At 49.3% G+C, this 22,968-nt stretch overlaps 1 protein-coding gene across 2 annotated transcripts; it reads left to right on the top strand.

Moving 5' to 3' along the window:
- The first annotated feature begins 807 nt into the window (after positions 1–807).
- PSTPIP2 (proline-serine-threonine phosphatase interacting protein 2) lies at positions 808–21,529 on the top strand. 2 transcript variants are annotated; one of them, XM_041469773.1, is made up of 15 exons: positions 808–887; positions 8,036–8,136; positions 9,731–9,808; positions 10,683–10,717; positions 12,141–12,247; positions 12,935–12,997; positions 14,352–14,450; positions 14,659–14,704; positions 15,059–15,138; positions 16,918–17,016; positions 17,521–17,617; positions 17,914–17,995; positions 18,680–18,714; positions 19,024–19,081; positions 19,599–21,529. In XM_041469773.1, the coding sequence occupies exons 1-14, from the start codon at positions 855–857 to the stop codon at positions 19,071–19,073; spliced, it is 1,005 nt and encodes a 334-aa protein (XP_041325707.1). In that variant the 5' UTR covers positions 808–854; the 3' UTR covers positions 19,074–19,081; positions 19,599–21,529. The 2 variants fall into 2 exon arrangements, with proteins under 2 accessions (XP_041325707.1, XP_041325717.1); XM_041469783.1 differs by lacking the exon at positions 14,352–14,450.
- The last annotated feature ends 1,439 nt before the right edge of the window (positions 21,530–22,968 follow it).

The raw sequence follows: 22,968 nt of genomic DNA, 5'->3' as shown, positions 1-22,968 counted from the left end.
GACTGAGGCATTTCAGTACATAGTGTCCGATCTTTGCTTTCATATTTTCCAAGTGTTGCTCAGAGGTCCCTCATGGAGTGCCTTGTGTCAGGCAATGGCCCCTAATAAACTGTGTGACACAGGATGTGTGTGTGGTGAAGAAGGGTTGCGTGTGTTCCGGAGTGGCTGGGAAGGGGCTCAGCTTGGAGAAGAGGAGGCTCAGGGGGGACCTTGTGGCTCTGCACAGCTCCTGACAGGAGGGGACAGCCGGGGAGAGAGTAGGGCTCTGCTCCCAGGCGACAGGACAGGCACCAGCCTATGTCAGGATAGTTTTAGATTGGATATTACATAAGTTTCTTGACCTGGAGAGTTTTCCTGTCCTAGGACAGGCTTCACAGTGGTGAAGTTCTCATCCTTGGATTAAAACGTCCTGTGGATGTGGATGCGTGGGACATGGGTGGCCTTGGTAGTGCTGGGTGAATGGTTGGACTCGATGACCTTGGAGGGCTTTTTAAACAATTCTGTGATTCCGTGAAACCTTCCCAAATTGTTCCTGAAGCTCAGAGCCGGGCGGGCAGGGTGCTGCATGTGCCGTGGGCCCGGCTGTGCAGCCGCCGGCCGAGCTGCTCCCGCTGCGCTCCGTCCGGCCTTGGGGCAGCCGCGGCTCGGCGGCATCGGCCCTCACGGCTGGCTCTGTCCCGCGGCTGGTGCCGAGCCCCCTTCCCGCCGGTCCCACCCGCCCGCCGCAGCACGTCCCGCTCCTCCACCCGCGGGCATCCCGGGGCGGGAGCGGCTGTGCGTGGGAGGAGACTCCATGGGGCGGGCCGGGCCGGGCCGGGCAGGGAGCGGCGGAGCGCGGCGGCGGCGGCAGCAGGATGCGGGAGGCGCGGTTCAGGGACAACTTCTGGGTGAGTGGGAGCACGGCGGGACCGGGACAGCGAGGACAGAGCCAGACGGAGCCGGGGGGCGCAGCTGAGGGTGAAGGGATCACTGCTCTCTGGTTGGAGTTGGCTCCAAAGCCAACGATCGTGGTCGTGGAGTGACTTGGCTGAATGCTTTGGGTCGGTAGAACACTGGCACAGGTTGCCCAGAGCAGCTGTGGCTGCCCCTGGATCCCTGGAAGTGTCTAAGGCCAGGTTGGATGGGGCTTGGAGCAACCTGGGATAGTGGAAGGTGTCCCTGCCCATGGAATGAAATGTGCTTTAAGGTCCTTTCCAACCCAAACCATTCTGGGGTTCTATGATCCCCAGCAGGCACTGCCCACCATGCATGTCTTGAGAGTTGTGGCTTTACAGCTGGCTCCATGCAGCCAAAATAATCCCAGCAAGTGGCTGCCACCTTTCTGGAGGAAGTCGGTGCCAGGCTGAAGGGTTTGATATCATTAATTTGCCATTGGTGAACTACTTGAAGACACCATGGCGAAAAATGTTCTCTTCTGGAGCTAATCCTGGACTAGGAGCAAGTCACTAGGTGTGGTGCTGCTGCCAGCTGTTGAGGCATGGAGGAAAACCCACATTTCAGGGAAAACCACAATTTATTCTTTTCAGTCTGAATTATGCTTTTATAAAAGGAGAAGTGCAGGAAACCCACATATCTGCTGCAAAGCTTAAACTCTGTGGCTACTCTGTTCCTCTTGTGGTGGACCTTCATTCTAGGTATTGGTGACCAGGAAGTAAATTACCAAATTTGGTCTTTTGGGGCTGAAAATCTTCATCTGTGAATGGTGCTTGGGGTTTCCCAGATGTTGCCTGGGAGCATCTCCCATCTTGTAGGACTTGAGAGAAGAGCTGGCATCAGGTTTGGGGCTGCTGAGTGTTGAGGAGTTAGTGCAGAGCCTCGCCCAGCATCATTAACAAGTTAACTGGCATAGCGTTGTCAAACACGTAAATCCCACACAGGTGTCAAACCTGTTGTGGAGAACAAAGCCAACTTTGCATCTGGCAGCTGCTTCCCAGCTATTTGTTGCACACAAGTTTTCCACAGTGCTCCCTGTGCTTTGCAGACGTGCAGAAGGGAGGTTTTGAGGGTGGTGGTGGCAGCACCCCCTGGGCAGGAGGAACAACTGTGATGCCAGACAGGCTGAGTAGGCAGGGTTTGTTGTGCCTCTGTGGGATTGAAGAAGAGCTTCTCACCGCAGGGCTGACTTCGGCTGTTTCTGCCCGGTTTGTTCCTCTCCAGCAGTGGTGTGGTCCTTTTTGATGGAGGATCTTGGAGGAGCAGGCTCAGTGGTAGAAAACACCAGAACAGGAGCAGCCTCCAGCTCCCAAGACAAGGAGGATCTGGGGTGTTGCATGGGGCACTCACCCTGCTTGATCACTTCTACTGCAAACATGGCTACTTTCTGAATAATCCCTGGTTCTTGGTGAGCCCCAAACCACAGGTGCTGCCAGGGATTTTTCCTGGGTTTTGTCATTTCTGAAGCCTGTGTCCTCCAAGCCCCCTGACTGAGGTTGGATGGGAGCGTGATGGATGTGACTCAGTGGAGAGACTGAGGCCCTTCTGTGGTCATTGGGCCCATGGAAAAGGCAGGTACCACCCCAGGCAGCTGCCACACCATGTACTGGTGACTGTGCATCAGCTGTGAGGGCTGGGGAGGAGGGGTGAGTAAGGATAGGAAGGGAAAAAACCAAATCAAGATGAAGTGTGAAGGGCTGCACATCCATCTTCCACCTGTTACTGAGTGCTGTGAGTGGGCAAGCACTTCCTCCTGCAATTTTCCTCTTAGATTGCTTTGCAATCTAAGGCAAAAATAGAAGGCAAAAATAGAAGGAGAAGTCTTTGCTGAAGCAAGTGATTTCTTAGAATCATAGAAGCATTGAGCAGTTTGGGTTGGGAAAGACCTTAGAAACTGTCTAATCCACCACCCTGCTATGGTCAGGGACATTTTCCATGAGACCAGGTTGTTCTATGCCCTGTCCAGCCTGGCCTGGAATGCTTCTAGGGATGGTGTGGCTTGTGTAGGTAAGCTGTGCCAGTGTTTTAATATCCTCAGTCATAAACAATCCAAACAATTCCTTCCCTGTATTTAATGTGAATCTCCCATATTTTTGTTTAAAATCATAATTCCTTGTCCTGTCATTACATAGAACTTGGTGAGGCACAGCTTTTGTCTTCTGTAGGTTCTTCACCTGTCAGACAAGGTGAGACCAAGAGGGCCATTGCTGCACGATCATGGGCAGGTGGCAGGTGCTGCCACAAACTGTTCTTTAGTGGCTCAGCTTCAGATCTGCTGGTCCGACAAAATGTACACGTCATTTTTTCCCCCCTCAAATTAACTCATCATCCCATTCTACCTGCAGAATCCCTAAATACTATGAAAAATGTATGTTACTCTTGTGGAAGCAAATTTCTCGGTGGTTAGGACAGCCTGATGAGAAGGAGGAGACTTTGGGAGTGCTCCAGGAGAAGTATGCTCCAGCTGATTGGACAAGGTCTAAAAAATGTGCAAACTCTCAAAACCTAGGCCAGTTTTGGTCTTGGATCTTCCAGCTTTGACTGGTTGTGATTGATGACCTCTAAATTTCTTTGTGGGGACAGGATGGTAAGGGTGAGGGTGGTGAAGCCCTGGCACAGGGTGCCCAGAGCAGCTGTGGCTGCCCCTGCATCCCTGGAAGTGTCCCAGGCCAGGTTGGATGGGGCTTGGAGCAGCCTGGGACAGTGGAAGGTGTCCTTGCCCATGGCAGGGGGTGGAATGGGACGAGGTTTAAAGTCCCTGCCAACCCAAACCATTCTTGGATTCTGTGATGGGAGGCTAAGCTGCAGCCCACCCTTTGCTCTGTCGGGATAGCAGGGCTGTGCTTCCAGCCTCCCCTGGGGGTTGATTTAGTTTTAAACCCCAGCAGTTCTGGTTCCTTCGGTGGGTGCTGTGTCTTCATCTGCACTGGCTCCTGTTCCCTGCTGGAGCTGATAGTGTGATATTCCTCATGAGCTCTGTCAGGAAAACACAGGCCCACTTGGCTCTCTGCACTGAAGTTTGCTCGTGCTCCCGGGTCTCAATACAAGATGATGAATTTTCTTGAATAAGGATGTTTGCTCCCTGGCACCCCTCTGCAGCTCCTGCTTGCTCAGGGACTGAAGTCCAGACATGCCTGAAGCTGAACATTTTTTGCCCTGCATGCTCTGACTCCCATGTCACTCACTCCACAGGCCTGTGAGGGAGCTGTGCAAAAACAAAAATACCCCAAAACTCGTGTTTGTTTGCCCTTGTCCCGCCTGTAGTCATTGCCACGAATTGGGCAAGCCTGACATTTTGTTTTCATTTGTTTTTGCAATCTGCTCTTCTTCTTTCACTATGTGAGGTCTTTTCTTTCACTTTTTTCACTGTCTTCGTACATGCCTTGTTTTCCACAAGCCTGTTCTCACGCACATTTTGGGTAACCCAACAGCCTTGGGTCTCATCAGTGCACTTTGGTGCTGTAAAACCATATAGTAAAAATAGAAATTACAATAATGCTAAGAACCCCTCTAATTCTGATCTGTGGGCTAAACAGGTTGCAGCTTGGAGAGCGAAATTTTGGTAATTTTGCCTTCAGTGAGGCAGTGCTCTGCTCCCTGCAGTGTTTTTAGCGATGCTGCTAAAATAATCCATGGCTGGGGGGATGCAGCCCTGCGTTCCTGGGTTTATTCCCTGGCTGCTGACTGATGGTGGCTGTTTCACTTCCCCTTCCCCCTGCTTGTCCTTCTCTAAATGGGTACTGGCTTGGTGGAACTTAGCAAAGGCATTGTGAAATCCCCAGGTCGTTGTTTCAAAGGAACAAGGTGGGATTTGTGGGAAGAAGAAATTGCATCAAGGCGGAACTGTCCATTGCTTTTGGTGTCTCTGGAACAAGCAGGGAAGGTGCTGGCGTAGGGGAAGGAAACTTCAAATGGAAAATTACTAATCAAAAAGCTGCTTTTTGCAGGATGCTGGTCCCAGGTGGGTGGATTTGCAGCGAGGCCTTTTCCTCTCTGCAGTGAGTTTTGTCTGTCCTGGTGTACCCTCCTGGCTGTGGGGTGGGTGGGGAGGAGCTGCGGCCTCTCCTCACCCTGCTCCCTGCAGGACCAGCATAAAGCACTTCTCTTTGTCTCAGTAACTTCTGCTGGACTTTTGAGGCTGCACTGATTGAGCAAGGACAGCACAGCCAGCTACAGCTGCGCAGTGTTTCTGACTACTAAAATAGTACCAGCTTCTGGTGCGTTTTTCTAAGCGCACAAGGCTGAGGAAAGATACTGAGAGCCTGGAATAATATAGATCCTTCAAGAGGTGGTCCATGAACAAGTGCAGTGCCCCAAATCCTTTGGTTTGGGAAGGTTGGGACAGACAGATGGAGAGAAGGAGGGCTCTGCAGAAGGATCTGGACAGGCTGGATCCAGGGGATGAGGCCAATGGTGTGAGGGGCAACAAGAACAAGTGCCAGATCTTGCCCTTGGGTCACCCAATCCCGGTGAACAGGGACAGGAGGAGAGGGAACGGCCTCAGGTTGCATAAAGTGATGTTTGGATTGGATATTAGGAAAATGTCTTCATGGCAAAAGTTATTAATCCTAGAAACAGGCTGCCCAGGGCAGTGGTGGAGTCCCCATCCCTGGAGGGATTTCAAAGCCATGTGGATGTGGCACTTGGGGAGATGGATCAGTGGTGGGGTGAGCAATGCTGGGGAGTGGTTGGACTTAATGGTCTTAGAGGATTTTTCTAATTGAAACGTTTCTCCACTGTCATTTTCTTCATAGTGTGTGTGTCTGCAGAGGTTTTCTGTGTAAATTGGGGCAGGAGCTGGAAGTGTCAAGCTCAACAGCTGCCTGTGACTCAGGCAGGATCATGACGTGCTTTCACATCCCTGGCAGAACATTTTAGCCCTGCTTTTGGCTGAAAGTGCAACTAAACCCCAAAACATCACAAGCAGGACACCAGTTCCTTCTCATTGTTGAGCCCATTGGGTGCAAATCCAGACAGCAGATCAGGAAGGGGACACCTTCCACTATCCCTGGTTGCTCCAAGCCCCATCCAGCCTGGCCTTGGGCACTGCCAGGGATCCAGGGGCAGCCACAGCTGCTCTGGGCACCCTGTGCCAGGGCCTGCCCACCCTGCCAGCCAGCAATTCCTGCCCAAATCCCAAAATCTGTGCCTGCCCTGTGGCAGTGGCAGCCATTGCCTGTGTGCTGTCCCTGCAGGCCTTGTCCCCAGTCCCTGTGCAGCTCTCCTGGAGCCCCTGGAGGCCCTGGCAGGGGCTCTGAGGTGTCCCTGGAGCCTTCTCCAGGCTGAACACCCCCAGCCATGCTGATCTTTTTGACTCTTTCTCTGCTAAACCTGCCCAGAAGGTTTCTGCAAAGCCTGATTTGACCATACAACTCTGCCTAACTCCTCTGGGCCAGGAGTTCCTCCTGTGGAAAACTCACATGGAGGAATTTAAAAGCTATATAAATGTGGCACTCGGGGATGTGGGTAGGTGAATGGTTTGGCAGTGCTGGGTAACATTTAGACTCGATGATCTCAGAGGGTTTTTCCAACTTAAACAATTGTGTGATTCTGTGTTTCATGTAACACCTTGCACCCTGAGGTCTGGTCCTGCCTTGCGTGCTTAGGAAACACACACGTGCTGAAATTAAATCCTTCCACTGTAGGAGGAAGAGTGATAAAACAAGGAGCTTATTGATGGGTACTCCCAGTTTTCCCCTTGACTCTTCTGCGTGGCACAGAGACCCCACGTGTTCCAGGAACCTCTGGGTGCCCCTGGATGTGCAGTGATGGGACTCTGACCCTCCCTCCTGCCTGGGCTTGCAGTGGCCAGCAGCTGTGCTTTGCATCCATTTTGTTTCCTTTGAAAGTGGGGGCAGGAATTCAAGAGAGGCTGTTCCTGTGTTTTGCAAATGTGATGGAGCCTGACTCAGTGCAGTGTTTCCTTTTCACAGACCTGGTTGGAGCAACGTGAGTGCTGGTTGTGGGTTTATCAGTACTAACCTCATTTTGGAGGGACATTTGTACTTTGTAAAGGAAGTTTGGTTTCTGCTTAGGTCCTGCTCCACAGGCCTGTCTTCCCAAGCAAAGCTGATCTGGGATACCTGTGGATTTTCTGCCAGTCCCACTCCACCACATCCCCCCTTCGCTTCTTGCTTTCTGGTCACTGACAGTCCTGGAAGTACCTGAATAGGGAATTCCACTTAATTAAACTGTTCCTTTATCACAAATACCAGCTCTGTTCCTTCTCCTTTATTGCACCAGGAATAAATTCTTGAGAAATCCCCTCTTCTGCTGCCCACATTGTTATGCCAGATCTCTGCATACTCTCGTCCTGCCTTTGAACCATTTCCTGAATCTCTCCATCCTGCCACTATCCTCTTCAGGTTTCTTGATAACCTTTTGTGGCTTTTGTTTCCTGTTGCTGAGTTTCACACCTGCTTCTACTATTGCTCCCTTTTCTGCAGCCATGCATAGGAATGGGGAAGGAATGGGGTAGAGTAAGTCAGCCTGCATCATTACTGCATCTTTTTCTTTTTCTTCTTTTTCTTTTTCTTTTTCTTTTTCTTTTTCTTTTTCTCATTCTCTTTTTCTTTTTCTCTTTTTCTTTTTTCTTTTTTTTTCTTTTTCTCATTCTCATTTACTTTTTTCTTTTTTTTTCTTTTTTCTTTTTTTTCTTTTTCTCATTCTCATTTTCTTTTTTCTTTTTTGTCTTTTATTTTTTCTTTTTTATTTTCATTTTTCTTTTTATTTTTTCCTTTTCCTTTTCCTTTTCCTTTTCCTTTTCCTTTTCCTTTTCCTTTTCCTTTTCCTTTTTCTTTCCTTTTTCTTTTTTTTTTCTGCATGCATCCGTGCAATATATGCTTTTAAGGAATAATTTGGAAAAAAAATGACCCTTCAGAATCTATGGCAAGTGTGGGTGGCATAGATGTACCTTGTCCCAAATTGCCACCATTGTTCTCATTCTGGAGTCTCTCCCACCCCTAAAATGAAATATTTTATTTCATAAAGCAGCACTTGCACGCTTGCTCCCGCTGAGCCATGGCCTGTGCAAATGCCTCGGGAGGTGGCAGCAGCCATGGATTGCACTGGCAAGGACATGACTCCTGTTCTGTGTTTTCAGAGCACGGATCTGACCAGCACGGTTGGCTACGACAGCATCATTCAGCATCTGAATGATGGCAGGAAGAACTGCAAAGAGTTTGAAGACTTTCTGAAGGAAAGGTAGGGAGCTGCCTCTGACAGCTTCGGGTTGGGTTGAGCCTGGGAGTGGTGCTGTGGCACTGCTCCCACTCCTGGTATTCCCAGTTTGACTTCTGCCATGCTGAACTGATGTTAAAAGGCTGTCCCATGAAGTTCACCTTGCTGTTTGCCTTGCAGTAGGTCAGGTTAGAAGATCTTGGCCTAGGAGAGCCATGGCTTTGTCCTGTCTTTGTCTCTCTACACCCCACAGAGCAGTGTTAAGAAGTGGTGGGGTTAGGTACTGCCATTATAAATCAGAGCAGATGGAGGTTCTGTGGCTGGTGATGGTCTGGCCATGTATTTTACCTTTATGGTTCACCTGTTATCAGTGGCTGAATATGAAGAGCATTGTAGAACACTGTACATTGAATTAATGTCATTTTGGTAATGACAGCTGGAGAAAACCAACCTCTGCACAACTCAGTACAGAGCATCCTGGAACAAACAAAATGGGGATGAACAGGAGGAGAGCTGCACTTGAAAGTGTCTAATGCACCTACATCTGTTCAGGCTGTAATCCCACGTTCCAGGAAAATTTGGACCTTCTACATGAGGAAGTGACCCTGAGAACCAAGTCACACTCATCAGTGACAATGCAGAGTGCCAAAAGCCTCCTCTACACCCTGTGCCCTCTTTGGTCTTGAAGGAGGAGTAGGTTGCCACTGAAGTGTCTGGCCAGGAGGAGATCAGAGGCTGGACCTGGGTTTTTCACTCTCTGGGCTTGGCCCAGTTGTCCAGCATGGCTGTTACACAGTTCCAGCTATGGAAAATGTGCCTGCTGGATGTTTTGTCTCAAACAAAGTTCATGGGAATGTTGCTAGGTATATAAAAAAAAAATCAGTCTATAATACGTTTTTTTTTTTCAATTTCCCTATTACCTTCTGAAGTTTTTAGAGTTAAGGTAGGTGAATTTCATTGCCAAACTCCAGAAATCAACCACACAGGGGCCTCCATCTGTGTTAGTAGTTAAAACATTTTAGAAAGTTATTTGTTTTATCCAGTAGATGTTCTAATGGCAGCCTCTAGCAGTACTTGTTCCTTTCTGCTGGCCACATGGAGGGAACTACATTTGACCAAGCAATTCCAGCCCTGGTTGTCTGCAGTGATTTCAAAGCAGCTGCAAAGAACTGGTTATTCTTACACTGCAACACAGGAGCTCTTTTCCTCTTTCCTTTTTTCCAAGAGCGGGACATAATACGGTCTCTCAAAGATGTTATTTATGTCACCTCATGAGATTTGGTCTCTTTTTCAGGTGCTCTCCCTAAGGATTAGTGCCAGGTACAGAGAGTACTTATTGCCATGCATTGAGGGCAGGGCTAGATGGGATATTGGGAAGGGATTCCTGGCTGTGAGGGTGGTGGGACCCTCTCTGGCACAGGTTTTCCAGAGCAGCTGTGGCTGCCCCATCCTGGAAGTGTCCAAGGCCAGGCTGGATGGGGCTTGGAGCACCCTGGGATAGTGGAAGGTGTCCCTGCCCATGTGTCCCTGCAGAGGTAGAACTGGATGAGCTTTAAGGTCCCTTCCAACCCAAACCAATCGATTATTTCTCTCTTTCTTGTCTCTCTTTTCTCAACAGAGCAGTTATAGAAGAGAAATATGGCAAGGAGCTCATTAACTTGTCAAAGAAGAAACCCTGTGGGCAAACAGAGCTGAAGTAAGTTCAAGTTGCTTTTATGGGTGTCCCTGAAGCAGTGAAGGAGGAAGAGAAGGAAGGAAGCTGTGAGACAAAGCAGAATTGAAACGTGATTGAGACATTCAGAAGATGAGCTGAATTGTTCTCATGAATGAGCAGTGCCCAGCTGGGTTCTAATTGGCTTTGAGCTGGAGCCCACCAAGTTCCCCTTAGCCACAGATTAACCAAAGCACTGTTAGATGCTCAGGGGGGTGTGGGCTCGTGGGTGAGCAGCAAGCTGGGGATCATGAGACCTTGGGTTACCTCTGGACAGGTTTTGTAGCCAGAGGGAAGTACAGGTACTTCCTTGACTCAAACCATGCACATCTTTAGAGCCCAGCATGCTGTGGCCACCACAGCTTGCTCCATTTCCCAAGTGACCCTCAGTGCCTTCTGCTTCCTCCTTTATTTCTGCACTTTATACATGCCCTGGTCATTTACTTACAGTTGCATATTAAGGTGTCACTTAAAACATTTCTGCCATCTTTACTATGCAATATTAATAGGGAGAAAAGCTCCCTATTTTTCCAGCCACTGGCAAATGCACCATGTTGAAATTGTTCATCTGTTCCAAATGATGGTTTCAGGAGGTTGCTGGAAATGTTTGTTGTGAAACTCTGAATTTTTAATAGCATCCAGTGTTAAGAAAGATGTAAAGTGGGTGTCAAACCAAGTGAACTGTGTTCTCTCTCTGCTGAGAGAGAAAAAGCTGGAGATGCTAAAAGGGTAAACAAATGTGTTTTGAGGTTCTTTGGCCATTGTTGAGTGAGCTCTGTTTTGGAAGAGGTGCTCTGCTGATGCCTGTTGCCTGAGTGTGCTTCTCCACCCCTTTTAATGCCCTGCCTGTGTTTTTCAGCACGCTGAAGAGATCCCTTGATGTTTTCAAGCAACGTAAGTAATTATTTGTGTTTGCCAGGACACTAAAGCCTGAAGACAACTGCTTGGGAAGAAAATAGCAGAGAAATCTCTAAAGCTGTGCAGTGCTGAGGCCAGGCAAAGGCTGTACTGCTGGCCTGGTACATCCCAGTATGTGGGGGGCTTGGGACAAAGTGAGTCAGGACATGTGTGGGACAGGAGACCCAGAGGGCATAATTTTGGGATCTCTTGGGCTTTCAGGTCTGGCTGCAGCTCAGAGGTCATGTTTATGTTGTGCATAGGAGGCTGTGCACTGGAAGCTCATCTGGAGTTTGTTGAACAGGCTTGTCCTCTTCACAGACACGCTGTAACTCATACCTCGAACCTGGGGGCAGCTCTGGGCCCTCAGGACAAGAGACATTAAGGGGCTGGAGTGTGTCCATGGCAGGGAATGGATCTGGGAAGGGGCTGAGCCTGGAGAAAAGGAGGCTCAGGGGGGACCTTGTGGGTCTGCACAGCTCCTGACAGGAGGGGACAGCCGGGGGGGTCGGGCTGTGCTCCCAGGGAACAGGGACAGGAGGAGAGGGAACGGCCTCAGGCTGGGCCAGGGGAAGTTTAAATTGGATATTAGGGAAATTTTCCCATGGACAGAGTTGTCCAGCCCTGGCAGAGGTTTCCCAGGGCAGTGGGGGAGTTTTCATCCCTGGACAGATTTAAAAGACATGTGGATGTGGCGCTTGGGGAGATGGGTTAGTGGTGGCCTTGGCAGTGCTGGGGGAATGGTTGAACTTGAGGATCTTAAGAGGGCTTTTCCAACCTAAATGATTGTGTGATTTTAACTGGAGCATCTAAAAGATGGTGCCTTGACCACTGTACATTGTCATGTGTCACATCCTGCCATGGTACCATCAGACAGCACCTGGAGGGTGAGCACTCTGCTGTCCTGTGCCCAGTCCATCCCTTGCCTGATCCAGGTTTCTTTGCTGGCCCTGTGGACCTCCCTAACAGGGCTCTGCCCTCACCACAGGTGACAGTTCACAGCTGTGGGTTTGGAGCAGCCTTGGGGGTTGAATCAGGAGCTGCCATTTGGCTCCGCTCCCTTGGTGGATCCTGGGGTGGTGTTTCACAGTGTGGCTGCTTGCCTTCAGCAAGAGGATCCTGAAATTGTTTCAGCCTTCATTTTGCTCCAGGTTGCTGCCTGCTGGCCTGGGGCAATGCAATGTTTTGAAACATGCCTAGATTTACCTGCATGGCTGGGAGAGTTTTCTCAAAGTGGGGAGCAGGTCCCAGCAGGACTGATCTTTACATTGGTGAGCACTGCTTGGAGGCTGCTTCAAACAATCTGGAGCTTTTTCACATTTGTGAAAGGGGACGTGTGCTGTGCTCTAAGTTGACTTGAGAAACAGCCTCTTTAGGGATATATATATATAAAAATAATGAATTTGTTTTCTCTTTGCAGAGATAGACAATGTGGGACAAGGTCACATCCAGCTGGCGCAAACGCTTCGGGAGGAAGCAAAGAAGATGGAGGATTTCAGGGAAAAGCAAAAGCTGCATCGGAAGAAGGTCAGGCACCGTGGAAAGACGTGCCTTCCTGCAGGGTGTTGATCCTGCCCCGGCAAGGGGCAGATCCTGGTGCTGTCTCATGCCATGTCCCAGCCCCTGCCACGCCCCCAGTGCCCATGCTGCTGGGAAGTACTGAACTCTTTCCTATGTGTTGTAACTGTGTTGAGTTGTGTAGTAACCTCCAACTTCCTTCTTCTCACTTCCATGTCTTCTTTGTCTGTGTTTTGGGGCTAGCCACAACACTGGAATGTTTTTAAAACATTTGTTTATGATGCTGTATGATCTCCATAGGGGCTGCTAAAATGGCCAAGCCTTTTAACTTCTTCTGGCTTGAGATTCCTTTGTCTGGAAAACCAGGGAAAACTGCTTGAAGCAGGAACTGGTTTGGACCTAGCAGAGGGGAGTGGGCTTCCCAGTTTTGCCAGAGTCTGTGGAGATGTTACAGTACTATATATTGCTAGATTTAGTTTGTAGAGCTCCTTTGCATACACAAAGGCTACAATTGCCTACAATTCAAGGCTAAGGCAGAAGCACAGAGGCTGAGTTTTGTGAAGATGATTTGGGTGGACAAAGGATTTTAAACACATCTCAGTGTGGTCTGTGGCTCTTCCTCTTGTAAGCCACACAGTGTGTCCTGGAGCCTTGATGGTCAGTGATGTGCTGACCCCAGGTCTGTTTTCTTCACAGATAGAGCTGATAATGGAGGCCATTCACAAAAACAGGAATCTTCAGTACAAGAAGACCATGGAGGTAAAGCAAATGTGCTGCTGTTTCTTGCCATTTGGATCAATACTGCTCCACACACACAGAGCACTGGGACAGGCTTAAATGAGAGGGTTTCCTGCTCTGCTGTGACTGTTGATGCCATGTCTGTGTGAATGGTGTGCAGGGTATGCTCAGAAACAGTGAAGAGCAGGCCAAAGACATGGCTAGTGGTAGCCTTGTAGGGTTGGTTACAAATGGTTTAGTCTCAGAGAATTATTCAGGTTGGAAAAGCCTCTGAGATGCTTGAGTCCAACCATTTGCCCAGCACTGCCAAGCCCACCACTAACCTAGCTCCCAAGTGCCACATGCCAACTTTTTTGAACACTTCCATGCATGGTGACTGTACCACTGCTCTGGGCAGCCCGTTCCAGGGCATGTAAACCCTTTCTGTGAAGAAGTTTCTCTGAATATCTACTCTAAACGTCCTCTGATGCAACTTGAGGCCACTTCCTCTCCTCTTGTCTCTTGTTCCCTGGGAGCAGAGCCCAGCCCCCATCTGGCTGTCCCCTCCTGTCAGGAGTTGTGCGGAGGCACAAGGTCCCCCCTGAGCCTCCTTTTCTCCAGGCTCAGCCCCTTCCCAGCTCCCTCAGCTGCTTCTTATCACGGCAGGTTCCAGCCGGGCTGCTCCCGGTGGGGTGCCGTGGCCAGGATAACTCAGTGGAGGCTCCGACCAGGTCTGATTTCCCAAGCCATTCCCAGCTGCAGGCAGCCAAGCAAGCTTAAGCGATTTCAGCTCTTAGTGATTATCAGCTCTGTGATTTCAGCTCTTTTGGCTTGCTTGTGGCCGTACCAGCAGACACAGGGAGAGAGAGGAGAATCGCTGTGTAAGGTTCCGCAGTATTCTTTGTTAGGGTCTTCCACGAAGGGTCTCAGTGACAGCTCTTCTGCCGAACCAGGCAGAATTAGGGGTTTTTATACCCTACAGGGGTTTTGGAAACTATCCAATAATAAGAGTCAGGGGAAAGTGACCTACAGGCTTACAGAGAGATCAGCAGGGTCCGAAAGGCGGAATAGAGAGGGGCTTCTAAGGCCCGAGTCATCGTGACTTGGCATTTCCTGGCTCAGGCTTCTGACCTCCAAGGAGGCCTTGCAGGCCCTGGGCCCGCTACAGCTTCTCATCAAACCTGTGCTCCTGCCTGTTCCCCAGCCCTTCCCTGGACATGCCCTTGATTGCCAGAATCTTTTCACCCCAATCCAAGAGCAGCCTGCCTTGCAAGGCTTTTCCCAAGCTGCAGGGCACCTTTTGTGCCATTCCCTGCTCTGCAGGCAGCCTGCTCCCTCGCAGGCTGAGCTTTACCCTGAGGTGTGTCTGCCTCTGGCTGTTGGGTGTCTGTCCTAGGCCAAGCGTCTGTACGAGCAGCGCTGCCGGGACAAGGACGAGGCGGAGCAGGCCGTGCACCGCAACGCCAACCTGGTCACGCAGAAGCAGCAGGAGAAGGTATGGGGAGATGGTCACCCAGGGAAGTGGGTGACCACCGTGTAAGGGGGGGCAAGGGATGTCTTTTCTTGCAGCTCTCGTGCCCCACGGCTCTTGTCCCAGCTCTGGGTTTTGGGGTGAGATGGGTAGGCTGGTGATGTGGGGATGCAGTGCCATCGGTGATGCACACAGCCTTTTCTTCACCTTCCTTGTCTCCTGTTTTTGGCAGCTGTTCCTGAAGCTGGCTCAGACGAAATCGGCACTGGAGGACACTGGTGAGTGTGGAAATGACGTGTTGGGAGGGTGAGGAGAGTGTTTCCAGGGTCAGGGTGATGACCTCAGAAACATATGCCCAAGATAGCAGCAGTGGGCAACATCCCTGGAGCAGCCTGTATGGTCCTACCAAAGCCATGTCCTTCTGCTTTATCCCTGATCCCCCACCCTTTTCAAGCCTTTTTCCCAGCCCTAGAATTACCTTCTAGCGAAAGGATTTTTTTAAATGAATGTTAATGATGGAATCACAGAATCATAAAATTATTTGGGTTGGAAGGGACCTTAAAGGTCATCTCATTCCAACCCCACTGCCATGGGCAGAGACACCTTCAGCCAAAATATGATTTTTCTCACAGACAGGAGTTACCAGCAGAGTGTGACCACAATGGAGAAGATCCGGGACGAGTGGCAGAACGAGCACATCAAAGCTTGTGAGGTAAATGCCCCTAAACACCTCCCCATGGCAGCGTGGTTCTCTGGTTTGCAATCCTGGCTGCAGGGCTCAGGGACAGTGCAGATTTCCTGGCTTTGTATTCCTCTGGCAGTGAAGCAGCAGGATGTATTACAGCTAACCCTGTGTGTGTGTCTCAAGCATGGCTTCTGGGTTCAAGGCCCCACTGCTTCAAGGTTTCTGCTCTTATTTTATTATTTTTATTTTTCCACCACCTTCTAAAATTGACAGAGTCAAGGTAGTGACATTTTTGCCCACTGCCTGCTTGCAAGTGTGGCATGGCTGTCATCTTGAGCAGCTGTGGTCACCTCTGTGTACTCAGTGACCCCAGGCCAGTATGTCCTGGGGCTTCAACAACACCTTTGTTGCTCAGAAGACTGTCTGAAACTCTGCATGACTTTTCAGCAGAGGCTGGTGGTGGCAGGGGATGCAGGTGAAGCCATCTCCACATGCACACTGTGCCGAGAGCTCTTCACCTTGTGTCCCACAGACCAATGCAGTGGTGTGGGAACCCCTCTGAGTGCGTGTATCAGCCTGAAGCATACTGCCTCACAGGGAAGTGGTCCAGCAGGGATTTCCAGCACACACTGGGGAATTCCAGACTGGTAGCAAGAGTGCTGAGCAGCTGCTCTGCTGCTGGCCTGTGATCTGTGACCGAGGGGTGGACAGAGACTGCAAAGACAGATTTTACCCCAGATCTGCTTCAGGCTTGCAACCAGCTTTCCCATTCCCAGCTGTGCTGATTCCTTCCAAGTTACCTCTCTTCAGGCTGCTATTCCAATTTTCCCTTTTGAACTGGATTTTCTGTCTGTTTTGTGTGTGTGCATGAGTGTCTCTGTGCTGATGTGCTTTTGGTGTCTTCTCTGGAAGCCTCTAGGATGGGGACACAGTTTAGTAGTGGCTTGGCAGTGCTGGCTTAGTGGTTGAACTCAATGCTCTTAGACAGCTTTTCCAACCTTAGTGATTCTGTGTTGGGGAGTGGAAAGTAGCAGTTTCATTTTTGCAGATGGATGATGTGGAAGTTTTCCTCTCCGTGTGTTGCAAAGGTCATAAGTGGTAACAAGTGTGGGTGTTCACAGAAATGTGTAAAAACGTGAAATTGAGGTGTACCAGACAGCAGATTTCAAAAGGGTCTAAACCTGCTTGGAAAAGGACTGGGTAGGAAAGAGCAAGAAGAGTAACCAGTCAATACACCTCTGTTTTCATACATCCCCAGTGCTTTTTTTTTTATTGCTCCACATCTAGAACATGGAAATGTTAAAAAAAAACCCAAAAACCATGTACATGTGGCATGTGGGGAAGTGTGTTAGTGGTGGCCTTGGCAGTGCAGGAGTAATGGTGAGATATGATGATCTTAGAGGGCTTTTCCAATCTAAATGATTCTGATATTTAAGGGTACCTTGGTAAGGGAAGTAGGCTGGGACTGCAGGAGCACAGGATACCTTGGGAACTTGTACTGCCTTTAGGAAGCTGGCTTGGTCTCCCCAGAGGTAGAAATGTGCTGGGTGGTCCCATCCCCATTAGTCTTGCAGATTTTCCAAGCCTTGTACTCACCTTTGAATTACCTGGCTGCATAGAAGGATTATTTGTCCTCTGGACAAGCCGGAGGACTCATGGCTTCCTTGCTTCCTGCAAAAGATCAACACCAGCTGCTCCTGGCAGTTAGTTTTGTTGTGGCACGTGGGGGTGAGAAGCAATCACGACAAAACAGATTTTCCCTTCGTTTTGAAGGTGTTATGGACAGTTTTGTCTGTGTTGTTTCAGTTCTTTGAGACTCAGGAGTGCGAGCGGATCAACTATTTCCGTAATGCCCTCTGGCTCCACGTCAACCAGCTCTCCCTGGGCTGTGTCCAGAATGATGAGGTACCTCAACTGAAAACCTTCATTTTTCTGTGTAGAAAGCAAAGCCCAGTTTGTTTTCCTGTGCACTAAGCTGTGTTACATCTGAGTTGCCCCTTGATTGACCACAGACACCAGCACGAGTGGGCAAGCAGAAGGATTGGCCAAAACTCTTGCAAATGAGGTTTCCTCTGGGGTTTCCACATTTTTGGAGGGTGGTGAGGCCCTGGCACAGGGTGCCCAGAGAAACTGTGGTTGCCCCTGGATCCCTGGAAATGTCCAAGGCCAATTTGTACAGGGCTTGGAGCAATCTGATTTAGTGGAAGTTGTCCCTGCCTATGGCAGGGGGTGGAATGGGATGGGCTTCAAATTTCCATTCCAATCCAAAGTATTCTGGGATTCTGTGATTTCCCTGACACTGAAGCTTGTGTGAGTACTGGGCTTTCACCCTGTGTGTGGTAAGCAAAGGGGAAAAGCCTTGTTTTTTTGACCTGATGTATACAAATGCACTTTATTTCCCTTTTGCAGAAATATGAGGAAATCCGCAAGAGTTTAGAAATGTGCAGCATTGAGAAGGATGTTGATTTTTTCGTAAATTTACGCAAAACTGGAAGTTTGGCTCCAGGTAAGAGCTTAGTAGAATCTCAGAAAGTAGTGCTGACTGCTGTGTACTCCTCATGGAGCTGGCTGCTCTGGTCAGCATCATTTTGTGTGCAGAAAACACTCATTTTGCATTTCATTCACTGCCTTGCAACACTAGTCTCTGCCACTTTTGACAGCCCCTGGAGATCACAGTCCCATAGTTTCTTAGTTTCCTGATCAGCCATTTTCTCAGAGAGGCGAAAGACAGCTGAATGTTGGTATAGCAAGTATTTTATGTCTGTAAGAGGCTTGTACTTCACTACTGTCAACTTTTCCTAGCTCCTGTTGTTTATGAAAACTACTATAATGCCCAGAGAAATGTGACTCCTGCGAGAAGTCCAGCTCCTGTACCTATATCAAGGTAAGGTGTGTAACATGTACAACTGCAATTGTTACTGCAAATGATGCTTGCTCTCCCAAAACAGGCATATTTTGTTCCTTTCAGTCTATTGGAAGCTGGACTTTAGGGTATTAGAGGAAAGTATTTGCTTGCATGGCTCTTGGTGTGATCTGTCACCATGACAGATCACAGGAGGAGATCTGAGGAGAGTTAAAAGCATTTGTGGGTGGAGGGAGGAACTGCAGAGCTGGATTCACTCTCGTGGGACAGAAGCTGGGCAAGGGGAACACGGTGAAGGTTTTTCTGTCGGGGCAAGATGATGGCTGGGGCCAAGACTTGTGCTAAGGATGAATTGTCACTTTGGCTGCCACGCTGAGAGAGGAGTCATGTCCAATTACAGCTTCCTGATGTCTCACTCTGGGCAAAGGCATGTACAAAGACATGTCCTGAGGCTCGCTTGTCAATTTTTCCCTGAGTCAGTGTTTTCTGGTTATTTTTCCCTCTTCCCCACTGCGTCAGGTTCAATTCCCATGTTTGCCAAGTGGGCTGTGGGTGGTGAGCCCACCATGACTTGCCTTGTCAGGTCGCCATAAAGCCCATGCTGGCCAAACTTCCTTCCCTCCCACCAGCTCTGGGGGTGCAGAACAGGGCAAAGGGAGTCCTTTAGCCATGCAGATCCTCAGCTCTGTGTTTCCTTCTGTGCAGGAGGGGACCTCTGCCCACCCCGACCAGTGCACCAGGTGAGTTACTGCTCCATGGGCTTTCTGGCCCTGGGAGCTGTCACTTCAGCCTTTGCCCAAAGTCCCTTTCCAGCTCCCTTGGACACCCTTTGGGCACTGGAAGGAACTCTAAGGTCTCCTTGGAGCCTTCTCTTCTCCAAGTGCACCCTTCTCAGCACTCCCAGCCTAGCTTGAGCCTCATTCACTCTTGCATCCCACCCCTTTAACATGGATGGCCAGTGTGTGGTGCTTCTGCTCTGTTTCAAGTCACACATAATGAGCATTTCTCATGGGAAACCTGAGGGGATTTTTTTGTGCTCTGTGTTTCAGGGGAGCCTGACTATGCCACAGTTGATGGCTACAGCTTGGTACATTTCTAACAGTCACAGTGAGTACCCACTTTTGATGAAATGAGGCTTAAAAGAAAGAGGGGGAGGAATTTTTTACCTGGGCAGATAGTAATATGACAAGGGGAAATGGTTTATACTGAAAGAGGGTAGATTTAGATCAGCTAGAAGGGAGAAATTCTTCCCTGTGAGGGTAGTGAGGCCCTGGCACAGGCTGCCCAGACAAGCTGTGACTGCCCCATCCATGGAAGTATTCCAGGCCAGGTTGCATGGGGCTTGGAGCAATCTGGAATAGTGGAGGGTGTCCCTTCCCATGGCAGGGGGGTTGGAATTAGATAGTCCTGATGGTCCATTCCAACCCAAACCATTCTGGAATTCTGTAAGAAAGGATTTAATATTACATGAAGCTACACACAGGAGGGACAGTGGAGAAAGAAAGGCCATTGGTTAAGGAATGACATTTTGAGGTGACTAATTAGAAGAGATGCTCCTGATAGCCCTCCCATCTCTTGTCTGAGCTGTAGCTGTGGTTTAGACACTGTTGATCATGTTCTCTAGGTTTTCCAGAAGGCAGAAGACACTGTTGGTCTGACCAGTGTGGCAGAGATGGTGTTTTCAGTTATTCCCAGACACACAGAGCTGAAGTGCTTCTGCTTTTCAAGAGAATATTTGAGGACTCTGATAATTATTTGTACATTCAGAAAGTGCTTGCTAAAAACCTGTGCCTTTGATCAGCAAACTCCTTGGATGGATCTTCACACTCAGAGGAGGAAAAGGACCAGACACAGGGGTGACCTGTGTCGGAAGAAGGTTTTGATTGGAAGTTCTTCTAAAGTGTAGCCATCTAGAAAGTCTGGGGCCTCCCACTCTCTGTATAGCTAAGAAGCTGTATGTGCTGAGAGGAGTGCTGCACGATGCTTTGGGCACGCTGCCTTGTGTCCAGGGTATGTGCATCCCCCTCAGATCTCAGGTTTTGCCTGTTCCTAAAGGCTCTTGCTTGTACCTGAAGTCTTTCATTAGTGGGGATTAAACTTGTCATTTAGGTCAAATTTTACTCAAATCTCTCAGAAATCTTACTTAGAGGGGCACCAGCAGTTGCACCACCTATCTGGCTTGGCTGTAGCTGTGCTCCAGGCTTCAGTGGAAGCTGATTTGCTTCTACTCAGGGAGAGGCTGTGTCACATCCAACCTCCTGGGAGGTCCCAGGAAGGATCTGGAGGAATTTATTCAACTCTTCCAACCACCTCTCTGATGAGGGTCTTGTGGGCTTTTAGGTTTATCAGGTTGTCCCTGGTAAGCTCTGGAGATTGGGCTGGATGGCGCTTGGAGCCACCTGGTCTAGTGGAAGGTGTCCCTGCCCATAGCAGGGAGCTGGAACTGATGCCTTTTTGGGACTACCTAAAAACAGAAGCCAGACAAAATTAAGGAAATAAAAAGTAATATTTATTGAAGGGTCTCCAGGTACAAAAAGTACAAAGCCCCAGTAGGGTCTACACCCCGAAAAATGGATCATAGGTTTTCATATTTTTGTAAGTTTGGTCTATTTGCATATTGTGGGATTTATCTTCCAATTACAGCTTCAGGTAATGAAGTAATTTACCCCAGGTTTGCTGCCCCTCAACTCATTTTTGTTTACGTTTCTCAGGGCCTGAGAGGTGAGGTGTCCTTGATTCCCAGGCCTAGAGAGGAATTGCTTTGTCTGACCAAAACAGGAAAGCTGTAGCTAACACTCCATATGGAGTTTAGGGCTATACGCTAAAGAATTGCAGGATTACAAATATATAAACAATATAAAAGCTAAAATCCTAAGGCATCAGAACTAGGTGGTCTTTAAGGTCCCTCCCAACCCAAACCATCCTGGGATTCTCTGATTCTATCATTTAATTAACTTCTGTGATTCTCTAAACTCTGGACTTGTTCTGACTATGCACCACTGGAAACAAACCTATCTACTACTGGAGCCATGAAACTTGTTTTTCTGACCTCTTCTCCTGAAAGTTCCTGCCCTTGTTTTACCACATATATAGATATGATTATGGTTTTGATTCAGAAGCTTACGTGCCTCGGGGCTGCTGGTCTCTCTGATGTCCCTGTGTGCAGTGCTGCTTCACTGCTCCTTGCTGCCTTATTTCACTGGATACAGGGACACAGGACATGGGGATAAACACAGAGTTTACCTGTCTAAACCTGGTGCCAGGTCACTGACCTGGAGCAGCAGGATTTGATGTTTTTATCACGTTTTTCAAGTTGAATCTGCATGGCTTCAGCATGTGCCTCAGCCCACCGGTCCTTGGGGTTTTTACTGGATTTATTTGTGTGGGGAAGATGACAATGAGCTCTAACATCTGCCCTGCTGCCTCACTGTGAGCTGTGCGGAGTGCACACGGCAAGGAATCAGCTGTCCTATTTATTTCTGAAAAACCAAGGATACAAATACTCTTCTGAAGGAGCCTGCTGTAGTCTTAGTTCTATAAATATATATTTTAAAAAATAAATTTTGAGTCTCATGTTCTGGATATGTGTTCTTTTTTAAACTTGTTGTGTTCACTGTCTGTGGGGATCCATGCAAAGCATCCTGTCTCTCCTGGATGGAAACCTACAAGATCACATCCTTTATTTCAGTCCTTGCTCAATAGCAACACAGCAGTGGGAGAAAAAACCCCAAAAGAGAATGGCATGAGAAGTGCTTATCACTAGCCATGAGCTGCAGACCTTGCAGGGCTGTTTGCCCTGGGAGTGTCTGCTCTGCAAAAACTTGCATAGTTTCTTTTCTGGGATTTTTCCACTGACTGAGCACAATAGATGCTGTTTGGCTTTTCTGGGTGTAGAGGTGCCCAGTGAGGCTAAAACTTGGCTTGCTCATTTACTGAAAGCACAGAAGTAATCCCAAATTTGGGATGCTGTGGAAGGTTTCCCCTTACACCCACAAACACTTTACCTTTCCCGTAGATACTACAAATTCCAGGTTACACTACTAACATAAAGACTTCTCAAGCCCTAAGTACAAGGTCGCAGGGAGAGAGCATTAACGGGACTGTGAAGTGTTCAGCACAGTGCCACGGAGCTCTGGGGGGACTCATCCTCCTGGGCATTGGGAGAAGTCACTCCTGCTCCAGCTGTGGCTCCCTGGGGATGGCTGGGTGCCAGGACAGGGTTCTGAGGGACAGCAGTTCCTGGTCTGGGGCTGAGCCAGCATTCCTGCTGTGCTGGAGGATGTCTCACATCCTGGGGCAGACAGAAGTGACCTTACACTCCCCATCCATGCTAGTGGGGGCTTGGCTTCTCATCCCACATTCCCTGTGGCAGAAGCTTGGGCTGCCCCTATGGATGGTCTTTGAGTCCCTGCAGCAGTCTCTGGTTCGCTGTAGACTCTGTGAGTCCCTCTGGGCAGTCCGTGTGTCCCCGTGGAGGGTCTTGTCCCTAGGTCAGTCCCCATGGATGGTCTGTATGTCCCTGTGGATGATCTCTGTGTCCCTATAGTGGACCCTGGCCATCCATGGAGTGTCTGTCAGTCCCTATGGACAATCTGTGTGTCCATAAGGCTGGTTTCTGCATCCCTACAGCAGACCCCACTCACCTGGGGATGGCCTGTGGGGTCCCCACAGGTCTGTGTGTCCCCATGGATGCTCTTGTGTGTCCCCATGGATGCTCTGTCAGTTCCCATGGATGCTCTGTGGGTCCCTGAGGATGCTCTGTCAGTTCCCATGGATGCTCTGTCAGTTCCCATGGATGCTCTGTGTGTCCCCATGGATGCTCTGTCAGTTCCCATGGATGCTCTGTGTGTTCTCATGGATGCTATGTCAGTTCCCATGGATGCTCTGTGTGTTCTCATGGATGCTCTGTGTGATCTCATGGATGCTCTGTGTGTCTCCATGGATGCTCTGTCAGTTCCCATGGATGCTCTGTGTGTTCTCATGGATGCTCTGTG

The sequence above is a fragment of the Pyrgilauda ruficollis genome, unplaced genomic scaffold, assembly GCF_017590135.1.
Source record: "Pyrgilauda ruficollis isolate IOZ18807 unplaced genomic scaffold, ASM1759013v1 scaffold104, whole genome shotgun sequence".
NCBI lineage: Eukaryota > Metazoa > Chordata > Aves > Passeriformes > Passeridae > Pyrgilauda > Pyrgilauda ruficollis.
Note: the sequence above shows the minus strand (reverse complement) of the source record. Positions and strands in the feature narration are given on the sequence as shown.